The sequence below is a fragment of the Hetaerina americana genome, unplaced genomic scaffold (assembly GCF_022747635.1).
Source record: "Hetaerina americana unplaced genomic scaffold, ioHetAmer1.1.p SCAF_4, whole genome shotgun sequence".
Taxonomy (NCBI): domain Eukaryota; kingdom Metazoa; phylum Arthropoda; class Insecta; order Odonata; family Calopterygidae; genus Hetaerina; species Hetaerina americana.
Genome location: NW_027286985.1, coordinates 34,643,034 through 34,663,424, shown reverse-complemented (window position 1 = coordinate 34,663,424; position 20,391 = coordinate 34,643,034). Strand labels below are relative to the sequence as shown.

The 20,391-nt window shown below is 35.6% G+C and overlaps 1 protein-coding gene across 2 annotated transcripts in view; it reads left to right on the top strand.

Moving 5' to 3' along the window:
* LOC139692341 (uncharacterized) overlaps positions 1 to 20,391 on the top strand; it is a 103,814-nt gene extending 83,423 nt beyond the window's left edge. For both annotated transcript variants that reach the window (XM_071590464.1, XM_071590465.1), the window contains 6 exons: positions 2,418 to 2,775; positions 6,621 to 6,754; positions 7,970 to 8,413; positions 9,049 to 9,205; positions 16,336 to 16,477; positions 17,914 to 20,391. In XM_071590464.1, the coding sequence (XP_071446565.1) occupies positions 2,418 to 2,775; positions 6,621 to 6,754; positions 7,970 to 8,413; positions 9,049 to 9,205; positions 16,336 to 16,477; positions 17,914 to 19,219 (2,541 nt within the window). In that variant the 3' untranslated portion in view covers positions 19,220 to 20,391. The remainder of the gene's footprint in view (positions 1 to 2,417; positions 2,776 to 6,620; positions 6,755 to 7,969; positions 8,414 to 9,048; positions 9,206 to 16,335; positions 16,478 to 17,913) is intronic.

Here is a 20,391-nt window from a genome sequence, read left to right as displayed (position 1 = left end):
GCTTGATAAGAATTTTTTTTGCCCGCTTTCATTGAAGTGGCAATCCAAATCACTTCTTTTATTATGCTCTGCTGATTACTTCTCATTTAAATCTGTCATTGTGGTTTGTATCATAATATGGTTGCAAACTTGGAAAGTTAATTGTTAAATGTTAGTCAGTCTGCTAAACAAGTTGAATGATTGTGTGTATTCATCTATTTTCATCTATATTTTTTAGAGGTCAAGCTTATTATTATGACAGTTAAGATAGTTAATGATATTATTCCTGTTCGTGTCATAGTTAATGAAGAAAAACAATGTAAAAGCCATTGATGATGAACCAAGATGCATTCTAATGGATGGTCCAACATGCATGTTAGTGCATAACTCGGTAACTTTTTAACTACATCACTGAAATAAAATAAGATATTTCAGTTGAATCCGTTATCTGTAGAACTCCTTCATGCAATTTTATTGAAGTAGAAAGAACTGACATGTAGGGTTTCTCTTTGAAAATTGTTGGTTGTGCATGAAATATCTCAAAACGAATTGTTATAGCTTAAATGTTGTGTATAATTGTTATGGCTTCATTAAGGTAAAGTCAACCATAACTGCAGCCTTTCAACTTATTAATAAAATAATTTGGGAACTTTCTATTCAAAAAGAGATAGGATATTTTCGGCCAATCTAAAGCATTAGATGCTATAGATCACAAAATACTCTTCCAAATTAATCAGCATCGGAATTAATGGCAATGCTTAATCATGGATCACATCTTACCTTTCAAATTGTAAATAAATGGTTCAGATAAATCTCAGGCATATGTCTGGTGCCAGCACTTTTAGGTCCAGCCTAGTTGAAACAATTTGTGTAGTAACTAAAGGCTCAATACTATATCCACTTTTATTTATTATATTTATCAATTATCTGCACATTTTTACCCATTGGTGAAATAATATTATATCCTGATGATATATCCACTTTAAACATGAGAGAATTTTATAGGTTAAACATTGGAGAGACTTTTAAATATGCTCATAATATTGTACTCTAACAAACATTTCAAACTGGTGTAGGCCAAACAAATTGCTATTGAATGAGAATAAAACTTGTTCACACAATATCATAATAAAGTTAAGCCACCTAATATAGGTCCTCTTCTTAGAACAGATTCACTTAAATTTGAGGTCCACAAAAATTTTTGGATTATCTGGTAAGAGAAAACCTTTACTGGTAGTCTCATGTTGATAAAATAATCTTTAAAATAACAACTGGGACTTACCTGAACAGGAAAATTGCTCCAACTACCTCACTTGGTAGCATGAAATATATATACAATGCATTCCTACCTGGCCTATGGAGTTGTCTTCTGGGAGAACTCTAGTACAGCAATGATGACATTTTCCAAGCAAAAAAGGTCTGAAAAAGCAATTGTGAATGCTCCCATCAGGATCCCAGGAAAGCCACCATTTGAGGAAATTAAATTAATGACTCTTTCTTGCATATACATCTTTTATTGCTCTTTCTTGTAAAAAAGAATCATTTGTTATTACCAAATTCTTCCGTACATGATCACTTGACACATGGAAGGGAGAACGTGCACCTGGAAAATCAAAAACTCACCATTTCTAAGAAAGACCCACATTGAACAGCCTCACTTATTTATATTATACTGCCAATGGCCATTAAAAATGAGTCAACTGTGACTGTTTTTGAAATTGAAATTAAGAAGTAATTAATCCTCAATTGTTACTACAGTATAGAGGAATTCTAGGGTGAAAAATGATAATTAGAATGATTCTTTCTTTGCGTGGTACACCAGAAACATTATTGTGTGGTACTTTGTACCACACAATAATGTTTCTGGTGTATTATTATTATCTTATTCCTTTTCCTCACTATAATGACCATGTTCAATGTCATGTACTTGACCAACATAGCAATAAAGTATTATTATTATTGTGATTCGTCTAAAAAAAATTGGCTGCTACCATCTATTGCCTTCCTTTGCATTACAGCAGTGCTATGAAGATAGGAGAAACTATGTGTTATCTAATCATTGTCATAAAAGATATAATAAATAATATATTGTGTTGCATGGTAGTGTCGATAAATTTTACTCATTCATCTTTTAGTTTTGAAAATAAGACTTTGTGATAGCATGAAACATCTCATAAATTATAGTTAAAGTAAATAAGGTTATTGAAATTTTATTTATGGTTGCAACTCTAGATACCGTGGTACCTATCAATTTACTGGTACTATCAGGATTAAATCTCAGAAACAGTATTAAGAACCAAATTGACAAAGGAGTTGAAAAAAAGTGAAGCTCACCCATTACTTATGTTGCTATGCACTGATGATAATGTGGAAAGAAAGAAGACATTTGCTCCATTGTCAATTGATTATTCTCTTATTTGTGTATATCCTCTTTACAGTTAGACCTTGAGAGTGGCAGTCAAAAGAGGAAGGAAACCCATCCAATGAGAATTCTCATGGGCAGAAAGCCATCTGTGAGCTCCAAATTATCAGCTTCATCAGTAGCTGGAGGTGCAACCCAAACGCACAGCATTCGTGGCAGGGCAGGGGAGATAATTGAAGGCATGGGACGCAGTCTGTTGGGCTTATCTTATTCCTCATCAGCAACGAAAGGGATGAGTGGCAGTTACCACCAAAAGAATCAAACTACTGCTCAGCACCCACCAGCATCATTCCGTCCTGGTGGAAGGAAGCATTCAATGCTTTCAATGTTCACCCGAATGTTCAGTCGTGAAGATAACGCTCAAGTTGAATTAAGTAAGTCTGTGGAAACATTGAAAATTCCCTATTCATGAATATGCAACTTAGTGTAGATAGCAGGAATGAGGACTTGATATGATGCATTGATGCTTATGTAATGCCATTTTATATAAAGCTTGTAACCATAGCATTTTTTACCAACTTTTTTTTACAATAATAATTGCATGTTATCGTTAATTGGGGCATATTAATACAATCAGGTAATCAAATTCTGTTGTGAGTTTTCATTTGCATTGGTCATATTTTTGGGGTGAGCAATCAGCAAAAACACTGCATAAACAATTCGTTGACAACAGAATTATGCTTTGAAAGGGGTTATCCTAGTGATGAAGGGGGGTAGGGTGTGTTTTCCCAATTTCTGAGGAAAGGGTCTCTTGTCCTAATCGCTAGAATTTTATATCTGAGAGCTTTCTTGCTTCAGAAACCTTACATGAGTGCTCAGTACAGAGTTGTAGAGAAACCATGATGGTATATAGGACACTGGAGTTATTTTTTGGTAAAATGTTGATTTATTGATATTACTTAATGGTAAATTTTTAATGTACTTTCAACCCCTATTGGTTTTTGTCGCTACTTCATTTTAATACTTATTTTAGTTCAACCAGAAAGAATGAAGGGATGGAAGTAGATAAATGATTTTTGTAGGGGAACAGGGTCTCATTTCAAGTAAATCATTATTAATTGGTAGTCTACCATTTAAGGTAGGATTTTTATGGATATAAACACAACATTTCTCAACCTTGCCTAGGCAAAATCTGACCCCTCACTACAATACACCCTTCATCATTCATGAATACTTAATTCTCCCATTCATTCTGTCCAACATGCATATATTTTCTACCTCTTCCTCGCTTTCCTAACTATTTCCCTTATATATTGTCATTAACATTCCATCACCTGTCTAAATGCTCTGCATGTACCTTTCCTGCCTCCTTTGGATTTCTGCCAACAGTAGGCTCTTCGCCCACCATGCCTAGTACTTCATTTGTTTTCATCTCTATTCATTCAAGCATATATTCTCTACACTTGGCTCTGTCCCCATCCCTATGACTACTCCGTTTTAAAGAAAATTGTTAACACTTTTAGGCTAGATTATTTCATTTATCATCCATAAGTTAGTTCATAAACTTATATTTCTGGATCTGTGAACATGTTAACCCTGAGAAGTCCATAGCTTGTAAAGTATTTATAATGTTATAAGATTAGTGTTAGCCTGTAGCAAGTTATTGTTGGTAACATACGAGGGTCATCCGGAAAGTAGTACCCGTTCGTGCCGCATGAAGTGCTGACGACGCGAGTAGCCGCTGGACGAGGTCAGATAGCTTCAGTGGCTTGTCTGCCTTCTCTGAGCCAAGTTGCGTGACGCTAGCATTGCCTGTGTTGTTTCTGTGATTGTTTACAATGTTTAAAAAAATTGAGAACGCCGCCAGTTGTGAAGTGAGGGCAGTGATTAAATTCCTCAATGCAAGAAACGTTCGCCCATGTGATATTCATCGCCAATTAAAGGAGGTGTATGGAGACAATGTAATGGACGAGTCGTCTGTTCGGCGGTGGTGTCGCAACTTCAACATGGGGAGGGGGAACACACACGACGATGAGCGTTCGGGGAGACCGTCTGTCATTACAGACCAACTGGTGAGCTCAGTTGACGAATTCGTGAGGAACGATCGGCGCGTCACAATTGATGACATCTGTGAGCATTTTCCCAATGTTTCTCGAACAATTGTTCATGAAATTGTTAAACACCATCTGCATTATGCAAAAATTTGTGCAAGATGGGTCCCTCGCGTATCTCAATGAGCTGGCGGCGAAGGACTATGCAGCAGGAATACAGAAACTTGTCACACGTTATGACAAATGCCTTAATTTGCTTGGAGATTATGTTGAGAAGTAGTTTAAAGTATCCTCTTTCAAATAAAATTTTTTATGTTTGTTAATATTTACTTTTGTGTCTTTATTTCACGAACGGGTACTACTTTCCGGATGACCCTCGTAGTATTTATATACTATAGCTATAGCTGGATAATAATGCTTGCCTTGCAATTCTGTTTTTAAGTGAAGAATGTATTTTCCCTGACACAGAAGAAAGTTTCCGATTAATATATTTGAATTGCATGCAACAAGTTTTGAAATCCCTACTAATATAGAAAAAATTATAATAGCCCTTTATTTTTTTAACACAGTGGAACCTTGCATAGAAAGTAATTTGCATAACAAGCAAAAATATTGGTCCCGAAATTGGCTTGCTTAATGAGCAAAAATTTTTGCATAACAAATGATGAGGAGAGAGGAATTCCTGGAATGATTGCATGCCTGCTACTTCAGTTTGTCTTTAGCACTCATTCCGCTAGCATCTTAGTGTCACTAGTGATCACATATTTTTTTCCAAACTTGTGTTCAGACATATTATTTGTGTTCTTTTTTTGCCAATTTTTTCATATTTTGAGCAAAATTTTAAAGATGTCCTCGAAAAAAAATCCATGAGAAGACAGTCATAAGAGAATAAAAATAACCGTAGATATGAAAAGTAAAATCATTGAAAATCGGGAGCAAGGGGTGAGCATAGATGGTCTAGTAGGCACATTAACAATCGTTCGACATCAACAATTTAAATTTTCTTCTAAAACAAGGACAAGAGTTAGGAGAAAGATTCTTCATAGAGAGTGGCTAGAATATCTATGCAATTTTTATGTATTCTCAATAATGTTGACAGGTTGCACCTAATATGGATAGATGAAAAGTAATTGGAATGTGACACTATTAACTAGAATTATCATTTGTGAGAAGGGGAAAGTGATATCTGTCGACCTCGTTTAGAAGATGTCAGGATCATCAGCATCTGAAGGAGTATTTAAGGGGAGCCTTGCGTAGTTCTAGAAGTTCACGAGAAGAACCAGCATCTGCAGAGTCATGGTGAAGGAGCAAGCTGTAACTCAAAGGTGGTAGAGAACTGACTTCAAGAAGCTCGTAGATTCTGAGGGTTGCCTGCCACTAAAGGTTTTCAATTGTGATGAGACAGGTCTCTTCTGGAAGAAGATGCCAAAATGAACCTATGCATGTACCTATATTTGTACAAGTGACAGTTGAAGGGAATGCTGCATAGCCCGGCCTCAAGCTGATGAAAGGCCCTCTCATGCTGCAACTTTGTGCCATTGTAAGCTGAGATTTAAAAATTTAACCCCTTAACATTCAGAAACATCACGAACCTTTAAGAAATTTTAAGTCCAAAACAGCTTGCTAAATGATGATGTGTAGGGCATGGGAAACTGTTGTATTGTACTATGCTGGCGATACATCGCCCTACTAATAGTCATGCCAGAAATTTTTTTTTGATAATTCTGAGTTGCATTTTTACACAATTTTAAAGTGTCAGCAAAAACAAATGTCTCTAGACAGCTTTCTAGTAAAAAGGAATTAGGTATGTAGCATAAATAATAATCTTTATTTGGATTCTTTTTTTTGTCAATTTGAGTTTTCATTCCTAGTTGCTTCATTCTGTGGTAGAAGAAAAGATAAACATGATCCACATTCCTAAATAATGTGTGTATAATTTTTTTGGAATAAATGTAGTTCATAATTTTTTTTGGTCTGGAACACGTTATCATATTTTTCATTAATTTATATGCGAAAAGTTATTTCAATGAACAAGTATTTCACTTTACGGGGAAGATTGGAGAATGGATTACCCTGGTACAGTAAGGTTCTACTGTATTAACAACCTGGAAGACATTGACTTAGCAAAAATGAGTCAATCCGTGCAACAGAAAATTCACTAATCAGTGTTTTGAGAGTTAACTGTATATTTACATTGTTATAATACATCATTTTACAACATATTTTAGGGAGCCACCTTGGAAGTAATGCATCCCTGAGAAGCCACAGAAGAGGACCATTTGGTAGAAGTATATCAAGAGTCAGCTGTTCTCAAGCCAATTCTCGTACCTCTATAAACAGAGAGAACACTGCAGATTTTCAGGTGGGTTTCTGCATTTGTATTTAGTTCTCTTTTTTCTTTCATTTTGATCTTAGATTCTGTGCTCATTGCACACATGGTGATTTGCATGTTGGATAATGAATAACACCATTATGAGATATAGGGAAAATAGCTGGTTTGCAACCAGTTTTTTTTAACCAGTTTTTGCGACCAGCATTATAACCGACAGTGGTGTACAGCTTACTGACTAACTGAGTGAGAATGCCCATAAAATAGTTTCCTAGCATTAGAATATGTCAAGAATGATAAATAGACATTTTTAAAGCAGCTTAGTGCCATTTATTTTGAAATCTGTGTAACCACCCATTAGAAATTAGGAATCCTTTCTTTTCAAGTGAAGAACTGTATTTCGTATGTGTTTCTGTGGTATAGGTTCTGAGTTATGAATTAACGTAGACAATGCTTTAGAAAGCCAATTCTGAATTTATCCCAGGACATAATCATCTTCTAAATGAGTCAAGCTGGTCAAATTACAGCTTCTGCTATATCATGAGATACATTCAAATTCAAAGTTTTTCAGGACAGTTGTGATTACATTGCCACCTTATTAGCTCACTGAAGAAGAGGAAATTATTAATGAATGTTACCCACGTGTATGATACGTCCTGCCTATCAGCTTATTTTTATGCTTTTAAAATACTTCCTGTGAGCACGTATTTGTAACTCCAACCATCTACCATCAGTTAAAAATGTGCAGACGGCAGGAAGTTTTGGAGCAAGAATGGAAAATTAAATGGATTGGGTTGTTTCTCTAATTTTCAGTTCTTGGAGTTTTTTCTGAATAGGAGTTCATTTTGATGCCAATTTGACCTCTTTGTGATATGTGTTTGGTGGCATTACCAAAAAGTTTCCCTTAACCAGCAATGCTTTCATTAAAGAATTCCATTAAGATGAAATGTCACTGTAATTCTGACATAGGTGCAGTAATGGCAACTAATAGATGCATGACTTATAACCTGGTGTTCCTCGAATTCAATTCTTAAATGATGTGACGTATCCATTATTTAGTCTTGATAAATGAGGTTTTGCTGTATTTCTCTTGTTAAATACATGTAAATGATTAGGTTCATAAGTTTTAATTCAAATTATAAATTAATTTAATTCAAATTTAATTGTATGTGCTTTTCCATTGGATAGTAATATCACATCCTCAGCAGTTTCTCATTCAGAGTGATGTATTCTATTTTCTTTGTTTAGGATGAAATATTCAAAATGTCGGACTTATCATTGTGTGGTTCAACTGAAAATGAGATCCAAAATGCCCATCAGAGGCAGAGGAAAAGGAGCTATCAGCACCAAAGGCAAGGTAGAAGGAGGCTTTCAGCTCGTCTGTCAGGTACAGAGCCTACAGCTGGGGATCAGACGACTAAAGAAGAGAACAACGTGCAGGAAGCTGGCGAGGAAACTCCATCAACGGTGGCTTCATCTCCAGGTGAAGGGGAGAGGATAGTGGGTAAAAGAATATGGGTTTTGAAGGAAAAACGGAAAGCAAGGGGTGCAACCAAGGAGCCAAGAAATGATGAAATGGAGAATGATGATGATTTTGAAGATGATGATAGAGGGGATGAAGATGACAATGGCATTTGGTTTGCGAAGAAGAAACTCCTCATAATGAAGAAAAAGGCTGCTCTATCCAAAGAGGTAATGTGTGCCCTTTTCTTTCTAATAATAAGTTCATCTTTATTGCACAGTAATTCATGGTGGGAAAGCAAACTTTCTAAAAAAAATTATATTCCTATACCCATGGAGGCATTTCTCAATTGGATTAATGGAAAAATAATAAAATACCAAATGCCAAATATTAATCTGTACCTTACTCTACATATTTTTTATTTTACTCTCATCCAGTTTTAAAATCAGTTTTCTTTTGCATATTTTAAAAATTAATCTGTGATAGCTTCAAACAAATTGCATGTGTGAGGAATTAGAAAAAAAAATTTTAATTTGTACACGTTTTGAATTATTTTTAAATATTGATGCAGCGATTATCCAGTTTCACATGGATTGCCATTGTTGAAACTATTCTTGTACAATATTATTTAATTTGATTACCTGAGAGATATTTAAAAAATTGCCTCAAGGAAACTAAGTTTATTCTATCCCTGTCTCACAATCATCTTTAAGAGTCCTCTGATGACCAAATCATTTTGAAAACATTGCATTTAGACATGATTCACTGCCTTCAAATACCTTTTTATGGATGAAAATTAAAGGTGACATGGAAGATTTTATTTGGAAAGAAATCAAAAAATTATGGCATTTTTTATTATACTCAGGCATTAGACAGCCCTGTGCAAGATCCCAACCGGAAAAGCCCAACTGAATCTTTGAAGAGAGGAGAAGGTGGCGTTGATGACATGAGCTTAATCAGTGATAGTTCAGTAAAAACATCATTTTATCACGGAAGCTGGGATACATTGGCTGAAAGCAAGGGTAAGTAGATCTTTAAACAGCATCGAAACTATGGTCGTGTAAAGTATTAAATCTTAATGTGGAAGGGAAAAGTTTCTTTTTCTACCCTTATCATGAAGGAATTCCGCAAAGTTAAGCCTGAAACTGTTATGTAGATCTTAAGTGTTTGTGCTAAAAAATTGGACGTGAGAAAAAGCTATTTTAATTAAAAAGAAAATCAAATTTTTAAAATTAATTTTTATTTTAATTTTAATTTTTATTTTCACTATTAATTGGTCTTGATTCGATAAAATTTAATTAACTATCTATGTCACATGATCTTCTTACATCTTTACTGTTATAGCCATTAACTTCACGTGAACATCCTGTGACTCTAGGTACATGATTACGTTTAGAAAAGATTGGCCACCAAAAAACCCCTCTGTGATTGATTCATATTTATATAATATTTTAAATGTATGTGAGTATATTATGGTGAGACAGGATGTTGTAATGGGAGAAGGTAGTTAACAGGACTGTAAAATTTGAAGAATATTGGCTGGGGTCTTACCAATAATTTGTTCGCTCTAAAATTGTCAAACTAAATCAGACTTTATTTCTGAAGTAGTGAACATCCTTCATTGATTTTTGCTTGCAGTTTAGATAGAGCAGATTGTCCTTACATTCTAATTGACTAGTTTTCTCTCTCCAGTAGATCTCCAATGCCTGAGGCATATTTTTTAGATGCATTCTAACCCATTAAAAAATACATATCTTCTTAAACTTTAAAGCTGAAAATTCTTTACTGTTATTTTGACAGCATCAAGATCGTGGAAGGGGAGTATGAGGTGTGTTCAAAAAGTATCACGACTCTTGTGTTTTTTCAAATATTATTTATTTATTCATGAATATCTACTTTGTCGCCTTCAAAGTAATCCCCATTTGATATTATACACTTGTGCCAACGTTTTTTCCAATCCTGGAAGCACTCCAAAAAATAACTTTTTGTGATCTTGTTCAGCTCCTCCTTCGATGCAGTCTTTATCTTGTCAATCGTAGCATAGCATTGTCCCTTCATGGGCCTCTTCAGTTTTGAGAACAAGAAAAAGTCACTGGGGGCCAGATCTAAGGAATACGGTAGCTGCGGCATCATTAGTGTGTTGTTTTTGGTCACACATGTAACGATGTGTGAGCAGGGGCGTTGTCATGGTGCAAAAGCCAATTTTTGTTCTTCCACAAATCCGGGCATTTGTGGCAGATTGATTCACGCAAATTGCGCATAATTTGCAGGTAATATTTACCGTTATATCCTGTGGCAAGAACTCATGATGCACCATGCCCCTGCAATCGAAGAAAACTGTGAGGAAAACATTCACATTCAAGCGAACATGGCGTGCTTTTTTCGGTCTTGGCTCATGCTGCAGCTTTTATTTGGAGTTTCCACGTCATAACCATGAACCCATGATTTGTCACCAGTTATGACCATCTGGAGCGGATTTGGGTCCAATACCTCATTAGCAATTTTTTCATAGTGTTGCTGTTTTTGATCGAAATTGAGCAATTTTGGTAAGAATTTTGTGGCGACCCATGTCATGCCCAAATCATTGGTAAAAATCGAATGGCTCGAGCCATGTTTAGGTCCTCAGGACCTTCTCTAATGGTGATTCGACGATTGGCCAATGCTATTTTCATCACTTCATCAATGTTTTCTTCTGTTTTTGATGTGCTCGGGCATCCAGAATGCTCTTCGTCATACACATATTCTCGGCCCTCAGAGAGCATTTTCTACTGCTGATAAACGTTGCTTCGGTCCAAGGTAGCTTCTCCATATGCCACAATCAACATCTGGAATGTGCCCGCGTACTAACTGTATTTTCCCATCGATAACGCGTGCGTTATCTATACAAAAATGTTCAGATGATCGAAAAAATGACGACGCTCGTTATGTAATGAAAATTGAAAAAATCAAAACATTTACATACCTGTGTACAAAATAATTTAAAGAAGAGTCTCGCGAAAATAAATTAGTCTGGATGCATGCCTTTTTAATTACATTCTATTTTATACTGATCTGCTACTGTTGCAGTTATTTCATCTCATTAATCCATGAGAAAAAGAAGAAACATATAATTTCTATTCTTCCGTTTATTCTAATACGTAGTACTTCTTTATTGTAATGCATAGTATTTCACGTACACGCTGAGTATGTCGTATTGTATACGCGTACATATAAATATATGATAGGATAGGTATATCACTCAAATCGAAGAAATTAGTCACCTAAATCACAATTAAAGGCATTAAGCGCATTTAGTATCTCTTCAGGCTCATCAACGAGTTCACTCTCCGAAGTTAACCTCTTCCTCATCTTCTAGCACTGGTGTTGTATTATTGCCTTAAGTTTTTCAATTTCATTTTTTGCACAAGTCACTCTGACACCCTGCCAACTTTCCAGGATCCACTGGCTTATTTCTTCATAAGACACTCTTTTAATCCTTCCCGATTCTGTGTAGTCTTTCATACCTGACATCATCCAATTTTCCCAACTAGAACCTTACTTTGATATAAAAGATTTAATAATGGATAAATTTTGGCGGCCTCGCAATTTCCTTTCCTTTTCGCAAAATTGATGACTTCTAGCTTAAACATTGCTGTAAACGATTTTCTTCTCCATGGGTAATTTTCTTGAGAAAATTCTAAATTATGAAAGCTCAACTCAATTCAGGTTTGAAACAATCAATATGTAGGCAGCACTTTCATAGAACCTGGAGGGTGTTTAGAACAGCTTAGTGTCGATACTAACAAAGCAAAGTAAAGCAAACAAAACAAGAAAATTCTATTTCATTCATTCTCATATGTTTTTTATATTTGATTTGCTGAAAGATAATTTATATAGCAAATTAAAGGGCACACAAACCTATGTCTAATTTTGATTTACGAATCATAGCAAAAAAGCTTGGCTTGTATATATTGTTTATTTTTTGATCCTTCTGTTGTTTAAATTTAATGTCAATCATCTGTATACTTTCGGTAGATATAGCCTCAGGCAATTAAGATTTCATGCATTCAGTGGTTGTTACAATCTATTAGTCTATGGATATAGACATATTTTTATCTCCCATTGTATATAATTTTTAAGCGCTTATATAATATTCATGCGCGTACGTAATATATATACATATATACATACGTATATGCGCATACAAATATACAGATGCAACTATACACATTCAAGATAGCTATGAAGCTCTGGGCATGCGGTATCTGTACAAATTCATGATAACTACAAAGTTCTGTGTGCATATTATACATAAGGTGCGTGTTATCAATGGGAAAATACGGTAATTTCATTTTTCTTACAAAATTTGATACAGATTCTTTGATCCATTTTTTGGAACAGGCAAAAATCAAAGACAAGCCACAACACGTCGAAGCTAAACAGCTGTCAACAATTAACTGAAGATTCAGAATGGTCGTACTTTTCGGCATAAGTGAGAGACATAAGTACTAACATAATGTCACAAGAAAATCGAAGAGGGCCCGGGTTCAAAGCCCGGCGGTGTTGAATATTTTTCAGAGGTATCTCGATCCCTGCTTGAGGTGCTTTGTGGAGGGCACTTTGAGTGAGTACGACGTCTGTCGGATGGGATGTTAAGCTGCGTACCCCTTAGTGCCTTTGGTAAAGAGTAGGCTAATGCCGATGCCGGGTTTCTCTCCATCCTTCATCCTTTCCTGTCCATCCCTAATGGCGCAAATGGCCTCAGCTGTCGGTCGCCTCCCCTAAATGCTACTACCATTACTCGAAAATCAAATTCACGCAACCCACAAAAATTCAAAATTTGCGATACTTTTTGAACAGGCTTAATATGTAAAGATTTGGAATGTGCTTAGCATTTTATCCAAAGTTAAATTATTATGTTTTCATTTTACTTCTTTAAATTAGTTTTTCTCAGGTAAACCCAATCTCCCATGCTATATTTTGGAACTCCACATGGGAAATATATTACTTATTAATTACAATGAGTGATCGTAAAAAAATACTGAAACATATTAAAATTTCTGTGTATGTCCAACGACAAAAAACAAAAAATATAAGCTGAAGTTAAATGCATTGAAGCATTTTCACAAATGCTTACCAGGTTATGAAGTCATAGGAAGGTGAACTCAGACTTAATAAAACATTTTTTCCAAAGTTGCTTTTTCTGGATGAATTAAATATCATATAAAAAAACCACAAACACAGTAATCAACCTGAAGGTCGGTTTAGTAGGTGATGGTAGAGATCACCCAGTACTAAGCCCTATACGGCGTGTGAAAATTTACACATTAGGGTAGGGGGCCAGTCCCCTTCCCAGTTATGGTTTCCCAGGAAGACCTGGTACCCGAAAAATCATTTCAGCTTGGGTGGAGCTGCAGGTGTCTAGAGTGCCTTGCCCGGGAATTGAACCCGGGACCCTCCAGTCAGCAGTCCAACGCTCTACCCACTGGACTACCGCAACCCCTAAATATCATTTATGATCATTTAAATTAATAAATTAAGATAGCAATTATTATTAAAATAAACTTTAGTTTCAATTCATTTAAGTTTTCTAGTTATAATGTCATCACATTTATAAAAGGATTAAAAAAAAAATTCATTATTACTACCATCATTGCTCATATATTCCTCAAGGAATCTAGTTGTAATCTTTCCTCTCCTCCCTAAATCCGCAGCCCTTGCTGCTATCTGAAGCATTAATTTCACAATTACTTCTTCTTCCACTCGTATATAGAAACATAGATTCCAGCTCATCATACCCTCTTTATTGCTGCATGATTTCCTATTTATTTAGTTCAGCTTTTCTCTTTCCATAAAAGTCTGCAAATTGTTACACTTATATTCACAAAGCAAATTCAAAACTTTTCATTTTAACCAATGAATAATATGCACATAAGCTTAAAGAAAACCTGAAGTATTGGTGAAAGGGTAGTGATAGCTAGTAACTAATGGCCTTAATTACCAACCCCCCTCTGATCTCATACTGTGCTTTAGAGCTCAGGAGGCAAAGAGGGGGTTGATTCAACCACTGCTGGGAACTTCAGAGAAGTGGAAAGAGATAAGTGAGGGTCTTTGACTGCTGTAAGGCATAAGACTCTGTCCAATAAATATGCGAACTGAGGCCATAAAAACTTAGTTATGCAAAATTTAGTCTGCATCGATTTTGTCCCCTTCAAAGTACTCTCCATCGTTGCTATGCACTTATTCCATCTTCTTTTCCACTGTTTGAATCACCCTTGGAAGTCCTCAGCAGTTTGGCTTTTAAGTTTTCTCGCCAAATCTTGCTTTATTGTGTCCACATCTTCCTAGTAATGTCCCTTCATCAGATTTTTGCATTTTGGGAATAGGAATAAGTCGCAGGGGGTGAGATCTGGTGAATAAGGAGGATGGACAAGGATGGTGATTGAATTTTTTTGCCAGAAACTGGTGAATAATCAATGCTGAATGTGCAGGTGCATTGCTATGGTGAAGGATCCATCCATCATGTTCAGTTAAAATAGTGTGCACTGTTGATTTTCCCAAATTCAGTTCATCAGCTGTCAGTCAGACAGTTTTTTAACATTTGGTAAGGACAAGGGACCGCACACAATCAATGATGTTGTCAACACAGGTGGTAGAAGGTCGTCCCGGCCTTGCATCATCCATGGTGTTTTGTCGGCCATACTTAAAACGCTTAATCCACTTGAAAATGGATGTTTTCTTCAGAGCACTATCGCCTGAAACAGCTGTCAACATTTCAATAATTTCTTCATAAATTTTACTGCACTTGACCTAAAAACTGGATGTTGATTCATTGCTCCGTGATGTCGTCAATTTCCATTTTCAACAATCAGTAAAAACAAGGACAACAGAAACTAACATAACTGGTACCATACACACAGCTTGATGATCTGCCAAGCACAGATGGCTCATTGGGTCTCAGGCAACTAGCGCTGCTAATGGGTCCTATAGCTATAGCCTGTGTCATTAAAGCCAGATTACACCATTAAAGCATTTATTGCACAGGCCTCGTACATCCTCTTTATCAGTGATAATAATGGGGGAAAGAAGGGTGTGCATGGTCAATGGGTTATTATAGTAATACAGTAAGGACTGAAGGCCAGAAGGGGTGTGTAGTCATTTACGAAAGCAAGGGTAAGAGGTGAAGTTAAGAGCAGCAGTGTGTGTGCTATTGGGATGGAATGCTAGAGATTGTGGTGTATGCAGTAGTTTACTGGTGTGAATTTTGCTTCTCTGGTCAGAGTGAGGAAATCTGGGGTAGTACAGATTACTCATATTACCCTAGATCCAGGCACGTTAAGTATGAGCATAACAGGAACTTTTTAAATGGGGTAATCAGTGGACATTCAAGAATTTTTACTGTATCTTCCGTGCATTTAAGGATAGCTGAAAAAATAGGGTTTCATTGAAAAATATGCCTTGTTTTTACCAAAGTTCAACATTTGAGTTAGTGATGCAGTTTCTATCCCAAAATAATGTCTCAAATTTTACCATCACTTCATTATTCCATGCATCTGCATTCAAATATTTTGTAGCAATTGCAAAATGAATGTTGCAGTTCCATTCCTTTTGCACTATTCATTTCATATTCAGTTACAGAAGATTGCATATAGATTATATGTGTGCTCAGTTTGGAAAAAGCTTGAGAAATCAAGAACTACACAATATCTTCCAAAATTAGGGAAAATGAATTTTTTAGATTAAGTAAGAATGTTATATCCAAATTAAAACTTTCCAGTTAGGATGAATGATATTTGTTTTAGTTGTTACACCAGTTTATGTTTGGTATAGGCCATCACATTGGAGGCCCTCTCGGTATAAATAAACAAAAATGGTAATAGGTCTGACTTGGGTAATATTATATTGGAATGCACAGAGATAATAGTTGATTCATGCATGGTTAAAAATTGGGTAAAGTTCAAAATGGCATGTTTATTATAAAACTCAAGATCTATTCTGGAATAGGAATCTAGAGAATGGATGGTCACCCAACTGAATGCAAAGCATTATTTAAGTACAATTTTTCAATTACAAACTTAGGAGTAATATTTGATTTGTATTATTAAATTAATCTGTTCAAATTGAGATACTGACTAGTATCTATTTTTTATCTTTCCTTAATGAAACCCTTAAGGCTTAGGAAGCACTACAACTGTTGCTTCATCGCCTGCTGTAGTAATTGAGACTCCAGTGACAAATAATATACCATCTGATCAAGAATTGGAGAAACATGAAAGAAGAATGAATTTTGTTCCAAACATTCAGGAACGAGAAAGGTGAGTGATTGAAATTATGAATTTAATTTGCTCAAACAGATGTCTTCAAGGTAACTTGAGAAACCAGGAAAAGGTTTGAAATGATCCAATTGGAAAGGGGAAACTGTTATTAGCACTTGGCAGTCTTTCATCGTACAAGAAAATTGGTTGCAATGGTTACACTGTCTCCTGATTTAAGTCAAAAGTTTCTGGGATTTTGGTAAAAACCACTATTTTTGCCCATTCTACTTATGAGAAGAAAATACTTCTGAAATGAATAAGCTATCTACTGAAGATATGGCCAAAGATAAGCTGATGTTTAAGTGTACTTTGTAATAAGAAAGAATCCATTGGCTTAAATTTGAATTGTGAAAAAATCTTTGTTTTTGAGGGCCATTTAATGTAAAGAATAGTTTATTTTTGCTGCAGTTAAGATAAGTTCATATTTATTTTATTGGATACTTATTGTATAAGTTACTGTCTTTAATTCACAGGATGAATTAACCATGCATTAACTGAACTGATGTGTACTGATACATCTTTTCTTCATATTAAGTGTTAACGTAAAAATAATTTGATCTTTTCTACTGATTCAAATATTTTTCTGAATTCGGGCCTGAAAAATTAGGGTGTGACTTATGGGCCAGGAAGTATTGTGGCCATGAACTGTGAATAGGGAAAATTATTGTTTAAATCAGTTAGTTTGCCAATTAATCTCCATTTTTATGGAGGCTTTACAACCAAGAAAATATCTGTTAGAGTTATTATATTGGTGTGTGAATTAGACTTGCTGGATTTTTCAGCAGGTTAAGTATTTGCATGTGGAAATGATAACCAATTTTTGAAACTGGGTGGTTAAAGAATAAAATTAGGACCAATTTCAACCAAGATACTGGAATCATCTGGAAAGGAGTACCTGTTAGCACTGTGAGGACCTTTTGTGATGCAAGTAGTCACCACTCAATCTCATACACCTTCAGTTGTTTTTCTACTAACTTGCTGTGAAATTTGGTAATGCTGTCATTGTTTTTATGAGTGTTTATTAATGTTTGAAAAACTTGAAAATGCTTCCACGTGTGAAGTTAGGGCTGTCATCAACTTTCTCAATACAAGCAATGTTCTAACAAAACTAATCAACATTAATAGCCATAATTTACAACATTGTGTACCTAAGGATCAATTAAATAATGTGCAAAATAAATTTTATCCAGATACCTTGGTTCTTTCATAGTAATAATAATTAAAAAACTATACCTCCTTGTATGTTTTAGCAATTTTTATGGAAAAGATTTATTTGTTATTTTATAATTAAAAAAATGGGGAATTTTATTCCAGTTGACCCTCTTAGTGAAATATCATTTGACTCATGCACTGTGGAAAATGCAATAAAATTATGCATCTACCAAATGTGAAATGTATATTCTTACCCTGATTTTCTTAATTTTGTTTTACTACAGTTTGCAGCCAACAGAAACGTGGGCTGGTAATGGGAAAGCCAGTGCAGATGCTTTACTAATTGGTCAGTCTTTGGGAGCCATTGGACAAGGTTTATCACACTCATCAGCCCGCATCATAGTGCCAAAAAGAAGTGAGATGCCTATGAAACATGTGTTTGAACCCCATGCTCCATCTCTTCCTACTCTTCATAGCTCTCCTATTACGGTACCAAAGGGACGTGTCACCTCCCAACTGGCTAAGGGCATTGCACAGATGGCAGCTAGCAAAGAAGATTCCACAATTCTTCCTGTTAAATCTAAGCAAGCTCAAGATTCGCAAGGCTTAGAAGCAATAGTTGCAAAGATGAACGAAAATAATTTAGGCGTTTCATTGGAGCTCAATAATGAGAGAAGAAGAAAATTTGGTGAAAGCTCCCCACCTAAAATTCAGTTTAGTAATACAATACAAACAATTTTAGCTCCGCCTTCCAGTCCCGGAGGTTGGAATGTGAATGGTTCTTATACCAATGATTCCCCCATTTCCATGCCAGTCAGCCTAAGGGATGGCTCTCCAAAGTCATTGGGACAGAATATAGAATTGGAATTCATAGACAAATTAGGCCTTAACCTACCTGATGCTCCAAATCAACCTTGCCCATTTACTGAATCCCCTGTGAAACAAATTATTTGTGATGAAGAGGATGGTGCTGGCGCCATCTCTCATAAAGCTTTTCCTGTGCTTAATGATAGTGGTGGTGACCCAGAGTTCAATGAAACAGCAGGAGTGGTAACTGAAGTAAAAAGGGAATTTGAACTGGATGACCCAGGGACAGAAATCACCAAGACAAAAGAGGATCTAATGCAACACATTAATGTACCCCACCTCTCCCTTCCTCTTCCTCCCATTAAAGAAGGCGACTCATTACGCTCCACATCGGAGTCCTCACCTTTGTTCCAGCCACACATCCCCTCCACCGCTATACCAGTTCCGTCCATGTCACCAGCGCACAACTCATGTGGAGATGTCCCGTTGGATTGTAATGGGGAGATCTCTTCTTCTATCCCAGAGCTTGAAGTCAATGTAGGTGGTGGATTTGGCAGTGATACGGGAAATGAGGGAGTGGGTCGAGTTTCCGAGGAGATGGAGTCCATAGGAGGTTGGCGTAGGATAGGTGGTCTGAGAGACTTTGTTGAACTTGAGCCCATAGAAGAAAACGTGGAGTTAGTAGGGACTAACTGTGGTCAAAATGATGTTGAGAAAGAGGAATTTGCAGAGGAACCAAACCCCAATAAGGCAGAAGAAGTTCCTCCTGAGACTTCTGTCTAGGTGTTATTCATTTTTACTAAAGAAGTACAAATTTTGGATTCTGAAGGTATTTTTCATTTTAGATAACCTTTCAGGTTCCTACTGAAGCGTGATTGTGGATATTGAAAGGAGTCTCTTTGTTTCTGGATGAAGCAATTAGTATTAACCATCTTCCAGTAATTTCTAATTAAGTGTGCTCCTAGGCTTTCTAAAAACACCAGTGCAGTATTAAATGAAACATTTCTAGTAGTGTTATTAGAGCCTAAAAGATTTAACAAGAAGCACATCTTACAAGGTAATTACTGTATTGCTCATACACAATAGCAGAAATTCCATACATTATTATTATATTCTTGACAGTTAAATGTTTTATTTTGTATGTTGAGATGGGAAATTTGGGAAATTCCTGAGCCAAAATACTTTTTTCACACCATCTCTTACGCTGTTTTTTGTGTTGTGTTTTCATAATTTCTATCTAAAACATGAACTAATTCAAGTGATCCCAAAAATGAGTAATTTTATAACCGAGGAATATTTTTATTGTGAAATGAAAATAAGGTTGAGGTTGACTGGGGAGTATAAATTTTCATTGAATGAGAGAAGTATTTTCCAAATTTTAATTTTGTAGTTGTGTGGATTTGCATAAGATAAAAAATAATAGATATATTTACCTCAGTCAGTGGATAAGATAGGTTTTCATCAAAGCATATTTAAATAATTACTTCAAAGAATATTTTGGTCGAAATCAATATATTATCAGGTTCAATTGTAACTAGTAACTTGATTTACTGAGAGAATTGTCTTTTCCTTGTTTATGCTGGGGGTAAGAAAACTGAATTTATGTATTTACATCAGGTTGGTATCCCCAACTTGGCCATCTTAGCTCTGATTATGCTTAGAGACATACAAATTTTTAATGGGGCAGTGGCAAAGAAAAATTGCTATTGTCCTTAAATAGCTAATTCATATTTTTAAAACTTGATGTTTTGGACACATAGATGAAGTACAGTTAATTTCAACTTGTGATTTAGTTCATGTACTTAAACATTGTCATATCTTTGGCTGTGTATTGTGTATTTTTATAATTGTTTCACACAAACATGCATTGTGTATTATTTATTGTTACAAGTTTTTATATGTATATCATAAAGAGAGATCCAAATGACTTGTGGTCTGTGTTTGGTTTATGAAAG